At 39.5% G+C, this 15625-nt stretch overlaps 1 protein-coding gene across 3 annotated transcripts in view; it reads right to left on the minus strand.

The window, feature by feature from the left end:
- LOC140166305 (uncharacterized) overlaps positions 1-15179 on the minus strand; it is a 37676-nt gene extending 22497 nt beyond the window's left edge. Inside the window, exons 1-8 of one of the 3 annotated variants that reach the window (XM_072189721.1) lie at positions 15084-15179; positions 14856-14963; positions 14641-14739; positions 8364-8462; positions 7775-7873; positions 7055-7153; positions 6736-6834; positions 6160-6258 (exon numbers count right to left, since the gene is read on the minus strand). In XM_072189721.1, coding sequence (XP_072045822.1) covers positions 6160-6258; positions 6736-6834; positions 7055-7153; positions 7775-7873; positions 8364-8462; positions 14641-14739; positions 14856-14963; positions 15084-15164 — 783 coding nt within the window. In that variant the 5' untranslated portion in view covers positions 15165-15179. Of the gene's footprint in view, positions 1-6159; positions 6259-6735; positions 6835-7054; positions 7154-7774; positions 7874-8363; positions 8463-8682; positions 8782-9405; positions 9639-14640; positions 14740-14855; positions 14964-15083 lie in introns of those variants that run through there. The other 2 variants (XM_072189722.1, XM_072189723.1) reach the window with 2 other exon arrangements.
- Between the last annotated feature and the right edge of the window lie 446 nt (positions 15180-15625).

Raw genomic sequence — 15625 nt, forward strand, 5'->3', positions numbered from 1 at the left:
ACCTGACGTTTCCTGATTAGGTTCTTAATTTCAGGAGTGATCCAAGGTTTATCCTCAGAATGTAGTTTGATAACCTTAGAGGGGAAGTGAAGATCAATTGCTTCCTGGACAGTAGCATAAAATGCATTCGATTTATCAGCTGGAGATGTTGCGTTCAGAACCTCAGTCCAAGAATGTTTGGTTATCCATCTTCCAAACTCATGCACACTTTGTTTACGTAATGGCCTAACTGTTCTTTTGTGAGATTTACCGATCTTACTATACCCTACTGGTGACCAGTAGACAGTGTTGTGGTCACTTTTACCGATTGGAGAGCTCACAATAGGAGTACCATAGTACTTCTGAAGGTTTGTAATGATCAAATCCAAAATAGCATTGTTACGTGTTGGTTTATCAACAACTTGTTTTAATGAATGGGCTCTGCACAGAGGGTTAATATTGAGCCTATTAAAATCACCTAAAATGACTATACCCAATTCAGGGTGCTGAGACTTTAGAGTATCTAGAGTTGTCAAAATATGTTCAATCAGCAAGTCTTGGTACGGTGACTCGGGTGGTATATAGACAGCACAGATAACTATTGCAGACACAGCTCTTGGTAGGCGGTGGGGGCGGGCGCGAAGCCAAATGCATTCCAGTTCGTCGGGCACTTTGATGTCGGGTAAGGTTTCCACCGGAATGTTTTCATTGGAGTAAACTGCAACACCACCTCCGCGTTTTTCAATTCTGGTCGTAGTAAACAGATTGAAACCATCCAATGCAAGAAAGTCATTGTCAACTCTATCTGGTTGCCAGGTTTCAGTGACAACTGCTATATCAATGGGGTTGATATCTGTTTGTTTGAGCAAAATCTCCAGCTCATCAAACTTATTCATTAATGAGCGGACATTTGTAAGAAACAGTCCTGGTAGGAGGAAGTTGGCAGTGTTTGATTCAGTTTTTGTGGATGGCACATTTGATGCTGATGGAACTTGCGCAAGCACTGCTGGTGGGCGTGTGGGGCGGGGTGAAACTTCTGATGGTCTATTTCCAACCACAACTTGTATAGGGCGTTGGATTTTTCTACCTGCTCGTTTACCCCCTTTATATGCAGTTTTAAGAATGCCAAGTCCATTTAGCTTGTGCTTGATAGTGGGTGAAAGTTTCACATTACTTGATGATGCAATTGATTTCAGTGTTTCAGAGTTATATACATATTGCACTGGTGTGTACAGCTGTGTCATTGCGAATATTCAATATTGTAGGCTTGAACAATGGATTCGCACAGGGCTGACATTAAACGCCTCAAGACCCGTAGGTTATGCGTGTTGGTATGGAGACAGCTAGAAAATGTCAACCTTAAGTAAATCTATATCGACACATAGGTAAGCTTACGACAGTGGTGGTGACACTCGATGCAGCAATAAGTCTTTATATTTTAAGAGTTCTGAAATTCTTTCTTCAGCGGAGATACAAGTTCACAAATAATATTCATAACACACACACTCACGATAAACAGCACTGCAAAAAAGGTGAAAATCCGGCACAAAATTTCAGACAATACGGAGTGGGTGTGACTGCTACAGAGCGCCACCTAGCTTGACCAGTTTGGTCATCAAATATTTTATGACCACCCTATTTATCTTTCCAAAATTTATGATCCCCAGTATATTTGGGGCCCACCCTTCCGAAGAAAATGCCAGCCCCTAAATACATTTCTTTTTTGATACATTGTGTCGCCTTACGAATGACCTCGGCACACCTAATGTCAATGAAATAAAATTACCTCCTCCTGGATATCCAGTGAGACCTTTGCCTCAATAAGACATGTGACAACCTCTGTATGACCATTTTGTGATGCCTGCATTAGAGCAGTCTCTCCATTCTGTAAGATATAATACACTTCACTGGTTACTTGAACGTCTGCAAATGCATGGAATAACTGTAATTTAAACCTGTATATCGTCTGTGTATATATGATACTGCAGATAATAAAATTGTGACCGTCCACGGCGAATGAGCCGTAAATTCCTCCCCGGTCAATTTTGTTTTATTTCGTGTTTAAAAATAAACATCATAAACTTAAAATGGTATATCATTTGACTTCAAACGATATCCAGAAGCGGAGTTATGGTTAGTTAAACTTTGCTCCTTCAACAAAATTATAGCTTTTTGGTTTCTATGTGTGTCCTTTTTCCACATTGCTGGCAATAAATATCAAACAGTCATAATTGGCGGTCATTTCAAATAATCCCCAAGTCAACGAGGTTTAAGAAGGTTCTCTCATTGTTAATTGTTGGTTATGCATACCTATACAAATAACCCACCACTTGAAAAGGATTTAGCAAAAGCAAACAAAGACCAGAGCTATTAAAAGTTATAATAATAATAAATAATAAATAAGCATTTATAATGCGCCATTTATCTAGAAAATTAAATCTAATCCAAGGCGCAGTTCTATAGCCATCTAAGGTAGAAGCTTATTATCCACTTCAATAATAGGATTATTGATTGGTGTTGTGACTATCCAAATAAGACGGATGTCGCGCCAGCTTACGTGACCGATGAATACGACCTTCGTACACATTTTACACCATAACTCAGAATACAATTTAGGGAATTTACGGCTCGTTTGTGCTGCCGGGTCACGATTATGTTGGCAAAGAATACGACGGTAACATGTGTATAGAAAACAAATCATAAGGGACCTATAACTGAGCCCTGGGGTAGGCCGTACTTGAGAGAGATGTTGTCTGAATATACCCCTGTAACAAATACAGGGAAAGATCTGTTATCAAGGTATGTTCTGAATCAAGTTTAAATTGAAGCAGCAATGCTTAATCCTTGATCTAATCTGTGCCGTAATATTGTTCACGGTATTAAATGCCGCACTGAGATTTAACATGATAAGAAAGACAGCTTTCTGGTTATCAAGAGCATACAAGTTGTTGTTATGAACACATGCAAGCGCAGTTTCAGTGCTTTGTCGGGCCTTATAGGTAGACTGCATTGACTCAGCTAGCTGATGATGATTCGCATTTCAAGAAATTGGGTAGCAACGAAGTTTTCAACAATTTACTCAGGGTTCATACCTAATATTTAACTTAAACAATGAGAGCTTACACTTATGAATATTTACATGAAGTAGGGGTTACCTGGGTTTGATATTCAATGAGGCCTTCGCCTCAATGAGACATTTGGCAATCTCTGTATGGCCATTCTGTGATGCCAGCATTAGAGAAGTCCATCCATCCTGTAAAGACAAATTGACACATGGTTACTACCTATGTTTAATACATGGCATAGTTATTCAAAATGTTCCAGGACAAAAATATAAAGGCTTACAGAGCATTACACCCATGATAAATACATTTTTTTCTTGATACATTGCGTCGCATTACCAATGACCTCGGCACACCTAATGTTAATAAACTAAAATTACCTCCTCCTGAATATCCAGTGAGGCTTTTGCCTCAATAAGACATGCCACAACCTCTGTATGACCAACCTCCGATGCCTGCATTAGAGCAGTCTCTCCTCTGTTCTGTAAAGACATATAATACACTTCACTGGCTACTTGTACGTCTGCAAATGCATGGGTCGACTGTGATATAAACCTGTATATCATCTGCGTATTATGATATTGCAGATTATGTTGGCGAAGTGTACGACCAACAACATGAGTAAGGGACCTATAACTGAGCCCTGGGATAGGCCGTACTTGAGAGAGATGCTGTCTGAATACACCCCTGTAACAAATTCACGGAAAGATCTGTTAATATCAAGGTTTGTTCTGAACCAAGTCTGAATTGAAGCAACAAAGCTAATTCTTGATCTAATCTGTGCAGTAATACTAGTTCACAGTGTCAAATGCCGCACTGATATAAGAAAGACAGCTTTCTGGTTATCAAAAGCATACAAGAAGTTGTTATGAACACAAGCAGTTTCAGTGCTTTTTTGGGCCTTATAGGTAGACTGCATTGGCTCAGCTAGCTGATGATGATTCAAATGATCAACAACCTGGGTAGCAACACACTTTTCAATAATGTTTGGAATAAAAGGCAGGTTAGCAACGGGCCTATAATGTTTCAACTCATTCTTATTTCTAATCAATCAATCTAATCAATGGAAAGTACGGTTATAGTTTTAATGTGCTAATCATTGGACGCACGGCGCTAGTTATGGTTATCTTGTTCCAGAACGCTTTGTGTACAAATCAATTGGGCATGCAATGAAGCAAACTGCAACTTTTGAATTTGCATCTTCTTTTGGTATTTGGATCACCGTGTCTTGACCGATTGTAACGAATGAGGTCTTAAATTTGAGCTAAAAGATGCAGCTACTGGCTGCTGGTTCTAATCATGACATATCTGTCTTTAGGATAATACAGGGGTAAAATATAACTGGTGCCTTAAGTGTTTTGAGGATAGTATATCACTCGCAAGTATTATCATAAGGAAAGTCCAAATACATATTTGTACAATTGTACAATTATTCTGATAACAAACTTGACATAATTATCTTTTCCATCAAGAGCACCATTTCCAAGCCACCAATAAATGTTTGGTATTGTATTCAGTTCGTTTACAGCTCAAGTGGGCCTTTTTTAACCATTGATATCCCAGGGTTAAGGATACATAATGGCTGCCGCCCATCCTCCATTCTTGAAGAACTTGTGCGAACATTTATAATGAGTGTTGAATTGATCTTTTGTGCTGTAATGCGTGCGAAAATTTTGACTTTCATCGCTTGGAGGGGCGCAGAATCGATGCTGAATTTGTCAATTCGGCGCTCCCTAAAAATGGCGTCCAGGAACGTGCCCCTTGCCCCCTCGCTAATACACTGTTTTAAACCTTTTGACAATTTGTCCGCCATAACTCTTTTTGCTGTCACTTCGTCTTCTGCCGCCCCTCTTTTTCACATCCCCTGCTTTTACCGGGGGCCTCTCGCCCTCAAAGCCCCAACTTTTGATGTTTGTCTTCCGTTTGGCCTTTTTTGTTTCGTAATGTATAACCATTCTGTGATACCAGCATTGGAGCAGTCCCTCCATCCTGCAAAGACAAATTTACTCAGGGTTTATAAATAATATTTAACACACAAATGAGAGTTTACAATTTTTACGTTGAAGTAGGGGTTACCTGGGATTCGATATTCAATGAGGCCTTCGCCTCAATGAGACACGTGACAATTTCTGTATGGTCGTTGTGTGATGCTATCATTAGAGCAGTCCATCCATCCTGCAATTAGACAAATTGGCACGTGGTTACTCTCTAATATTTAGCACAAAAATGAGAGCTTACACTTATAAATGTTTAATACGGCTTATTTGAAATGTTTCAGGAAAAAATATTAAAATTTACAGTGCATTACAATCATGATAAATACAATTCTTTCTTAATACATTGCGTCGCATTGCGAATGACCACGGCACACCTAATGTCAATAAAATAAAATTACCTCCTCCTGGAAATCCAGTGAGGCCTTTGCCTCAATAAGACACGTGGCAACTTCTGTATTACCTTTCTGTGATGCCTGCATTAGGGCAGTCCATCCATTCTGTAGACATATAATAAAATATTATTTGTATATGCACCGCCAGTATCATTTGTATATGTATCGTGGACCTGTGCGCCGCCAATATTGTTTGTATTTTAAGACTGATCTTTCGTTTATAATTGCAATCGGGCTACTTTGTCTTTGGACGTTCTATTTACCTAACCAGTCCTTCCGACGAAAGCCTTGAAATGTTGTCACTATAACTAGTAGTTGCGTACCAACCCCAAAACTACAGGGACAACATTGACAACATTTGTGATATTTATCTTCCATTTGGCCTCATTTAGGCCACAATTACCCTAATTTCGTCCCATTTCAGCATTAAAATTGCAAATTTTCGCGCGCGCACGTTCAAGTCAAGTCATTTTGGTAGCGATTCAGTTGTGATGCCAGCATTAGACGAGTCCTCCACCCTGCAAAGACAAATTTACACAGAGTTACATTCTAATGTTTAGCACAAAGAATCAGAGTTTACACTATGTATGATGTATGACCAATTTGTGATGCCATCATTGAGCAGTCCCTCCATCCTGCAAAGACAAATTTACTCAGGGTTTGTATCTAATATTTAACACAAACAATGAGATCTTACACTCATGAATATTTACATGAAGTAGCGGTTACCTGGGTCTGGATATTCAATGAGGCCTTCGCCTCAATAAGACACGTGACAATCTCTGTATGACCATTCTGTGATGCTAGCATCAGAGCAGTCCATCCATCCTGTAAAGACAAATTGACACGTGGCTACTATCTCATACTTAGCACAAAAAATGAGAGCTTACACTCATCAATGTTTAATACATGGCATAGTTGTTCAAAATGTTCCATGAAAAACATAATAAAGTTTATATTGTATGCACCCATGATAGCATTTTCTTCGGGGAAAGGAGGGGGGGGTCCCAAATTTACAAAAAGTCGGCTTCAATAAAATTGCGACCCCTATTTCGACAACAAAACTTGTATGACCCCCCTCTTTTTCACATCCCTGCTTTTACCGGGGGGCCTCTCGCCCTCAAAGCCCCAACTTTTGATGTTTGTCTTCCGTTTGGCCTTTTTTGTTTCGTAATGTATAACCATTCTGTGATACCAGCATTGGAGCAGTCCCCCATCCTGCAAAGACAAATTTACTCAGGGTTTATAAATAATATTTAACACACAAATGAGAGTTTACAATTTTTACGTTGAAGTAGGGGTTACCTGGGATTGGATATTCAATGAGGCCTTCGCCTCAATGAGACACGTGACAATTTCTGTATGGTCGTTGTGTGATGCTATCATTAGAGCAGTCCATCCATCCTGCAATTAGACAAATTGGCACGTGGTTACTCTCTAATATTTAGCACAAAAATGAGAGCTTACACTTATAAATGTTTAATACGGCTTATTTGAAATGTTTCAGGAAAAAATATTAAAATTTACAGTGCATTACAATCATGATAAATACAATTCTTTCTTAATACATTGCGTCGCATTGCGAATGACCACGGCACACCTAATGTCAATAAAATAAAATTACCTCCTCCTGGAAATCCAGTGAGGCCTTTGCCTCAATAAGACACGTGGCAACTTCTGTATTACCTTTCTGTGATGCCTGCATTAGGGCAGTCCATCCATTCTGTAGACATATAATAAAATATTATTTGTATATGCACCGCCAGTATCATTTGTATATGTATCGTGGACCTGTGCGCCGCCAATATTGTTTGTATTTTAAGACTGATCTTTCGTTTATAATTGCAATCGGGCTACTTTGTCTTTGGACGTTCTATTTACCTAACCAGTCCTTCCGACGAAAGCCTTGAAATGTTGTCACTATAACTAGTAGTTGCGTACCAACCCCAAAACTACAGGGACAACATTGACAACATTTGTGATATTTATCTTCCATTTGGCCTCATTTAGGCCACAATTACCCTAATTTCGTCCCATTTCAGCATTTGCAAATTTTCGCGCGCGCACGTTCAAGTCAAGTCATTTTGGTAGCGATTCAGTTGTGATGCCAGCATTAGACGAGTCCCTCCACCCTGCAAAGACAAATTTACACAGAGTTACATTCTAATGTTTAGCACAAAGAATCAGAGTTTACACTATGTATGATGTATGACCAATTTGTGATGCCATCATTGGAGCAGTCCCTCCATCCTGCAAAGACAAATTTACTCAGGGTTTGTATCTAATATTTAACACAAACAATGAGATCTTACACTCATGAATATTTACATGAAGTAGCGGTTACCTGGGTCTGGATATTCAATGAGGCCTTCGCCTCAATAAGACACGTGACAATCTCTGTATGACCATTCTGTGATGCTAGCATCAGAGCAGTCCATCCATCCTGTAAAGACAAATTGACACGTGGCTACTATCTCATACTTAGCACAAAAAATGAGAGCTTACACTCATCAATGTTTAATACATGGCATAGTTGTTCAAAATGTAAAATAAAAAACATAATAAAGTTTATATTGTATGCACCCATGATAGCATTTTCTTCGGGGAAAGGAGGGGGGGGTCCCAAATTTACAAAAAGTCGGCTTCAATAAAATTGCGACCCCCTATTTCGACAACAAAACTTGTATGACCCCCCCTCTTTTTTCACATCCCCTGCTTTTACCGGGGGGGGGGGGGGCCTCTCGCCCTCAAAGCCCCAACTTTTGATGTTTGTCTTCCGTTTGGCCTTTTTTGTTTCGTAATGTATAACCATTCTGTGATACCAGCATTGGAGCAGTCCCTCCATCCTGCAAAGACAAATTTACTCAGGGTTTATAAATAATATTTAACACACAAATGAGAGTTTACAATTTTTACGTTGAAGTAGGGGTTACCTGGGATTGGATATTCAATGAGGCCTTCGCCTCAATGAGACACGTGACAATTTCTGTATGGTCGTTGTGTGATGCTATCATTAGAGCAGTCCATCCATCCTGCAATTAGACAAATTGGCACGTGGTTACTCTCTAATATTTAGCACAAAATGAGAGCTTACACTTATAAATGTTTAATACGGCTTATTTGAAATGTTTCAGGGAAAAAATATTAAAATTTACAGTGCATTACAATCATGATAAATACAATTCTTTCTTAATACATTGCGTCGCATTGCGAATGACCACGGCACACCTAATGTCAATAAAATAAAATTACCTCCTCCTGGAAATCCAGTGAGGCCTTTGCCTCAATAAGACACGTGGCAACTTCTGTATTACCTTTCTGTGATGCCTGCATTAGGGCAGTCCATCCATTCTGTAGACATATAATAAAATATTATTTGTATATGCACCGCCAGTATCATTTGTATATGTATCGTGGACCTGTGCGCCGCCAATATTGTTTGTATTTTAAGACTGATCTTTCGTTTATAATTGCAATCGGGCTACTTTGTCTTTGGACGTTCTATTTACCTAACCAGTCCTTCCGACGAAAGCCTTGAAATGTTGTCACTATAACTAGTAGTTGCGTACCAACCCCAAAACTACAGGGACAACATTGACAACATTTGTGATATTTATCTTCCATTTGGCCTCATTTAGGCCACAATTACCCTAATTTCGTCCCATTTCAGCATTAAAATTGCAAATTTTCGCGCGCGCACGTTCAAGTCAAGTCATTTTGGTAGCGATTCAGTTGTGATGCCAGCATTAGACGAGTCCTCCACCCTGCAAAGACAAATTTACACAGAGTTACATTCTAATGTTTAGCACAAAGAATCAGAGTTTACACTATGTATGATGTATGACCAATTTGTGATGCCATCATTGGAGCAGTCCCTCCATCCTGCAAAGACAAATTTACTCAGGTTTGTATCTAATATTTAACACAAACAATGAGATCTTACACTCATGAATATTTACATGAAGTAGCGGTTACCTGGGTCTGGATATTCAATGAGGCCTTCGCCTCAATAAGACACGTGACAATCTCTGTATGACCATTCTGTGATGCTAGCATCAGAGCAGTCCATCCATCCTGTAAAGACAAATTGACACGTGGCTACTATCTCATACTTAGCACAAAAAATGAGAGCTTACACTCATCAATGTTTAATACATGGCATAGTTGTTCAAAATGTTCCATGAAAAACATAATAAAGTTTATATTGTATGCACCCATGATAGCATTTTCTTCGGGGAAAGGAGGGGGGGGTCCCAAATTTACAAAAAGTCGGCTTCAATAAAATTGCGACCCCCTATTTCGACAACAAAACTTGTATGACTCCCCTCCCGCACACACACACACACCCCCACACACCTTACTCCCCAAACAGGCTAAAATTGTATTGAAATCAGTCTTTTTGAACAAAATAAACACACTATCTGTGGTCATCTTGTGACTCCCTACAGTTAGATTCAGATTCAGATTCAGATTCAGATTAAATTTATTTCAAATTCGTGGCCCGTAGGCCAAATTACATGAAATATTACATTTGCAATGTTTACATTAAAAGACATAAAAAAAACATATAAAATATACATGAAAACACCATAAAATTACTCATAGAAATTAATTGCACTTGTTGAGGCAACATCTCACAGTCACACAGCTCACACACCCCTGTATCTTCTCCACACACACCTTACATACACACACACCTTACATACACCCCCACCCGAACTATCAGCCCCATATACACACCCCCCACACACACCCCAGATGCACTAAAGAATTTAATTTAATAAAACAGTAATTAATAAATAACATAACAAAATATTGCACATAAATATTTGGACCTGCCAAATTATAAGGGGCAAATTCAATACATCAAGATAAAAATGCTGTCATAAAATCACATTTAAACACACCAGCTGAATATGAACATGATGAGATGCACTAATTAAGTAGATGAGTGAGATAGGGTATTGAGCTGTTCCCATATCTTTTTTTTTTTTTTCTGGGGACATGATACTTATTGCACTGTCTGAGGGTCATATTGTGGGTCCTCATATTGTGTGGAAACCATTCTGAGTACCTATCAGATTCAACACATTTTTGAGCAAACTGTGTACAGAGATGTAGTCTTCTATCATTCAAAGTTTGGAGTTCCAACTGGTCAAGAGAATCTGTGTAGGATGAGTAATTAGCACCAAGGATAATGCGACAAGCCCTCTTTTGGATGCGTTCTAATTGATGTGCCTGGTCGTTGGTAATACTACCATGCCAGACAGGGGCTGCATATTCGCATGTTGGGCGAACATAACCAATATAAACAGAGACTAGGTCACCAGTTGGAACACCAAAGCGTTTGAGACGTGAGAGCATGTACAACCTTCGACTGCTTTTTGATACCATATTGTTAACCTGAGACTGCCAGCCAAGATTGGACTGGACAGTCAGGCCCAGGAGCTTAGTCTCAGACACCACCTCAAGCTCAATCCCAGCAATGCGAAGACTAGGGGGGGCGAGTGGTTCCCTCATGAAACAAACCTGCATCACCTTGCACTTACTCGGATTGAGCTTGAGATGATTGTCTTTTGCCCAAGCATCCAAGTCCTGAACATCAGGTCCAATCTGGCTGACTTGTTTAGCAGGACGAACCTCTCCAAGGGTGAGATCATCGACATACTTAAAGCTTTTAGTCAGAGACTCCTCAGAAGCATTGTTGATTACACCAAGAAATGTGATGGGCCCAGCTTAGTGCCTTGTGGGACACCACATGAGAGAGTTTCCCATTCTGACAGGGCAGAGTGGTACTGCACTCGTTGACGACGAGCTGTGAGGAAGTTTATAATCCACGGCAGTAACTCGCTTCTGACACCAAGCTCGTAGAGTCTCTGTATAGCTAAAGTATGGTCGATGCAATCAAATGCCTTGGAGAAGTCCGTCACAACTAGGGTTCCTACAGTTCCTCCTTTGTCTGTACCTTTGAAGAAAACATCAAGAATATCAATTAGACAATGAGAAGTAGACGACCCTTTGATACTACCATATTGGTTGCGGTCAATTGCACTAGAAATATCATCAAGCACCCAATTTGCAACAAACCCCTCACATACTTTTGCCAAAAGGGAAGTCAATGAGATTGGCCTTAGTTTTGAGATTGTAGCAGGGGTTTCCTTTGGAATTGGGGCAATTGTTGCATCTTTCCAAACTTGGGGGACCATTCCATCCTTTAAAGATGAGTTGAATATATCTGTTACTGGGATGCTAAGCTCACAGGCAAACTCTCTAATCAACCTCCCAGGAAGACCGTCAGGTCCTGCTGCTTTTTTAACATTCAGTTTTTTCAGAGCATTGTACATATCCCATACCTGGATCTGGGGTGGCAATCTTGCAGGTAGGAAGGCAGGCAGCTCCTGTGGGTTGATTGGAGGTCTACTTTGTGAGACTGAGGCAAAATTATCATTTATAGCCCTTGCAATTGCTTTTTCATCATTTTGCTGGACACCAGGGACTGAGATAATTGGCCTTTTCTGGCATTTGTTGGTTATTAGTTGGATTCCCTTATGCCAGCCTGATGGATCACTTGACTTGAGGTTCTGAATGCGATCTTTGTAGTAAAATGTCTTCGCTTGATCGATGGCACGACTAACCTTATTGCGGAAAAAGCGCCAGAGAAACATTTTCTTCTCAGCAAAAGCTACCTGACGTTTCCTGATTAGGTTCTTAATTTCAGGAGTGATCCAAGGTTTATCCTCAGAATGTAGTTTGATAACCTTAGAGGGGAAGTGACGATCAATTGCTTCCTGGACAGTAGCATAAAATGCATTCGATTTATCAGCTGGAGATGTTGCGTTCAGAACCTCAGTCCAAGAATGTTTGGTTATCCATCTTCCAAACTCATGCACACTTTGTTTACGTAATGGCCTAACTGTTCTTTTGTGAGATTTACCGATCTTACTATACCCTACTGGTGACCAGTAGACAGTGTTGTGGTCACTTTTACCGATTGGAGAGCTCACAATAGGAGTACCATAGTACTTCTGAAGGTTTGTAATGATCAAATCCAAAATAGCATTGTTACGTGTTGGTTTATCAACAACTTGTTTTAATGAATGGGCTCTGCACAGAGGGTTAATATTGAGCCTATTAAAATCACCTAAAATGACTATACCCAATTCAGGGTGCTGAGACTTTAGAGTATCTAGAGTTGTCAAAATATGTTCAATCAGCAAGTCTTGGTACGGTGACTCGGGTGGTATATAGACAGCACAGATAACTATTGCAGACACAGCTCTTGGTAGGCGGTGGGGGCGGGCGCGAAGCCAAATGCATTCCAGTTCGTCGGGCACTTTGATGTCGGGTAAGGTTTCCACCGGAATGTTTTCATTGGAGTAAACTGCAACACCACCTCCGCGTTTTTCAATTCTGGTCGTAGTAAACAGATTGAAACCATCCAATGCAAGAAAGTCATTGTCAACTCTATCTGGTTGCCAGGTTTCAGTGACAACTGCTATATCAATGGGGTTGATATCTGTTTGTTTGAGCAAAATCTCCAGCTCATCAAACTTATTCATTAATGAGCGGGCATTTGTAAGAAACAGTCCTGGTAGGAGGAAGTTGGCAGTGTTTGATTCAGTTTTTGTGGATGGCACATTTGATGCTGATGGAACTTGCGCAAGCACTGCTGGTGGGCGTGTGGGGCGGGGTGAAACTTCTGATGGTCTATTTCCAACCACAACTTGTATAGGGCGTTGGATTTTTCTACCTGCTCGTTTACCCCTTTTTAATTCCTCCCCCGGTCAATTTTGTTTTATTTCGTGTTTAAAAAATAAACATCATAAACTTAAAAATGGTATATCATTTGACTTCAAACGATATCCAGAAGCGGAGTTATGGTTAGTTAAACTTTGCTCCTTTAACAAAATTATAGTTTTTTCGTTCCGATGTGTGTCACTCTTTCCCCATTACTGGCAATAAATATCAAACAGTCATAATTGGCGGTCATTTCAAATAATCCCCAAGTCAACGAGGTTTAAGAAGGTTCTCTCATTGTTAATTGTTGGTTATGCATACCTATACAAATAACCCACCACTTGAAAAGGATTTAGCAAAAGCAAACAAAGACCAGAGCTATTAAAAGTTATAATAATAATAAATAATAAATAAGCATTTATAATGCGCCATTTATCTAGAAAATTTAATCTAATCCAAGGCGCAGTTCTATAGCTATCTAAGGTAGAAGCTTATTATCCACTTCAATAATAGGATTATTGATTGGTGTTGTGACTATCCAAATAAGACGGATGTCGCGCCAGCTTACGTGACCGATGAATACGACCTTCGTACACATTTTACACCATAACTCAGAATACAATTTAGGGAATTTACGGCTCGTTTGTGCTGCCGGGTCACGATTATGTTGGCGAAGAATACGACGGTAACATGTGTATAGAAAACAAATCATAAGGGACCTATAACTGAGCCCTGGGGTAGGCCGTACTTGAGAGAGATGTTGTCTGAATATACCCCTGTAACAAATACAGGGAAAGATCTGCTATCAAGGTATGTTCTGAATCAAGTTTAAATTGAAGCAGCAATGCTTAATCCTTGATCTAATCTGTGCCGTAATATTGATCACGGTATTAAATGCCGCACTGAGATTTAACATGATAAGAAAGACAGCTTTCTGGTTATCAAATCAAGTTGTTGTTATGAACACATGCAAGCGCAGTTTCAGTGCTTTGTCGGGCCTTATAGGTAGACTGCATTGTCTCAGCTAGCTGATGATGATTCGCATTTCAAGAAATTGGGTAGCAACGAAGTTTTCAACAATTTACTCAGGGTTCATATCTAATATTTAACTTAAACAATGAGAGCTTACACTTATGAATATTTACATGAAGTAGGGGTTACCTGAGTTTGGATATTCAATGAGGCCTTCGCCTCAATAAGACATTTGGCAATCTCTGTATGGCCATTCTGGGATGCCACCATCAGAGCAGTCCATCCATCCTATAGAGACAAATTGAAACGTGGTTACTATCTAATATTTAGCACAAAAATAAGAGATTACACTTAAAAATGTTTAATACATGGTATAGTTATTCAAAATGTTTCAGAAAAAGTATAAAAAGTTACACACATGATAAATACATTTCTTTCTTGATACATCGCGTCGTATTGCAAATGACGTCGGCACACCTAATGTCAATCAAATAAAATTACCTCCTGCTGGATATCCAGTGAGGCCTTTGCCTCAATAAGACACGTGACAACCTCTGTATGACCTTTCTCTGATGCCTGCATTAGAGTAGTCCATCCATTCTGTAAAGACATATCATATCACTTCACTGGTTGCTTGTACTTCACATAATGAACTTCAAGATGTTGAATAACTAATGAGAGCATACTCATTAATATTTAGATCAAGTAGAGGTTACCTTGTTTTGGATATCCAATGAGGCCTTTGCATCAATAAGACACGTTGCAACCTCTGTATGACTTTTCAGTGATGCCAGCATTAGCAGCATTAGAGCAGTCCATCCATTCTGTAAAGACATTATATTAAACTTCACTGGTTACTTGTACGTCACATAATGAATTTCAAAATGTTGAATAACTAAAATAAGAGCATACACTCGTGGATATTTAGAAGAAGTAGCGGTTACCTTGTTTTGGATATCCAATGAGGCCTTTGCATCAATAAGACACGTGACAACCTCTGTATGGCCATTCAGTGATGCCAGCATTAGAGCGGTCCATCCATCCTGTAAAGACATATGATACACTTCACTTCAATCAAAGAAACATAAAAGCACACTTTGACAATATGTTTGAACTCTTCATTGCTGCTCTGAGAGTTCAGTGAAATTAGTATAACTATGATTGATGAGAAGTACAAACCTTCTCCTTTCCCCATCCCTCCCCATTCCCCTTAACCAATGTTGGGGGGACTGGAGAGCCCAATGTCAAAATTGCTTTCATCAAAATTGAATTGGGGGAGAGTGGCAGCGATTATGACAGAGTGTGCCAACATTAAATTCTTTGATTGTCCGAGGGAAATCCTAAATATTGCATCTTTATTTCGTTTTTGGCTTTTAACTCCAGAACGGATTATCATCTAAACTTCTTGTTTCACACAATAACAGAGTATAGTATGGGCTTTATGATTAACATTTTTTTTAATATGCTTGTTTATTCAGGGAGCAGT

Source organism: Amphiura filiformis, chromosome 12 (assembly GCF_039555335.1).
Source record: "Amphiura filiformis chromosome 12, Afil_fr2py, whole genome shotgun sequence".
NCBI classification, from domain to species: domain Eukaryota; kingdom Metazoa; phylum Echinodermata; class Ophiuroidea; order Amphilepidida; family Amphiuridae; genus Amphiura; species Amphiura filiformis.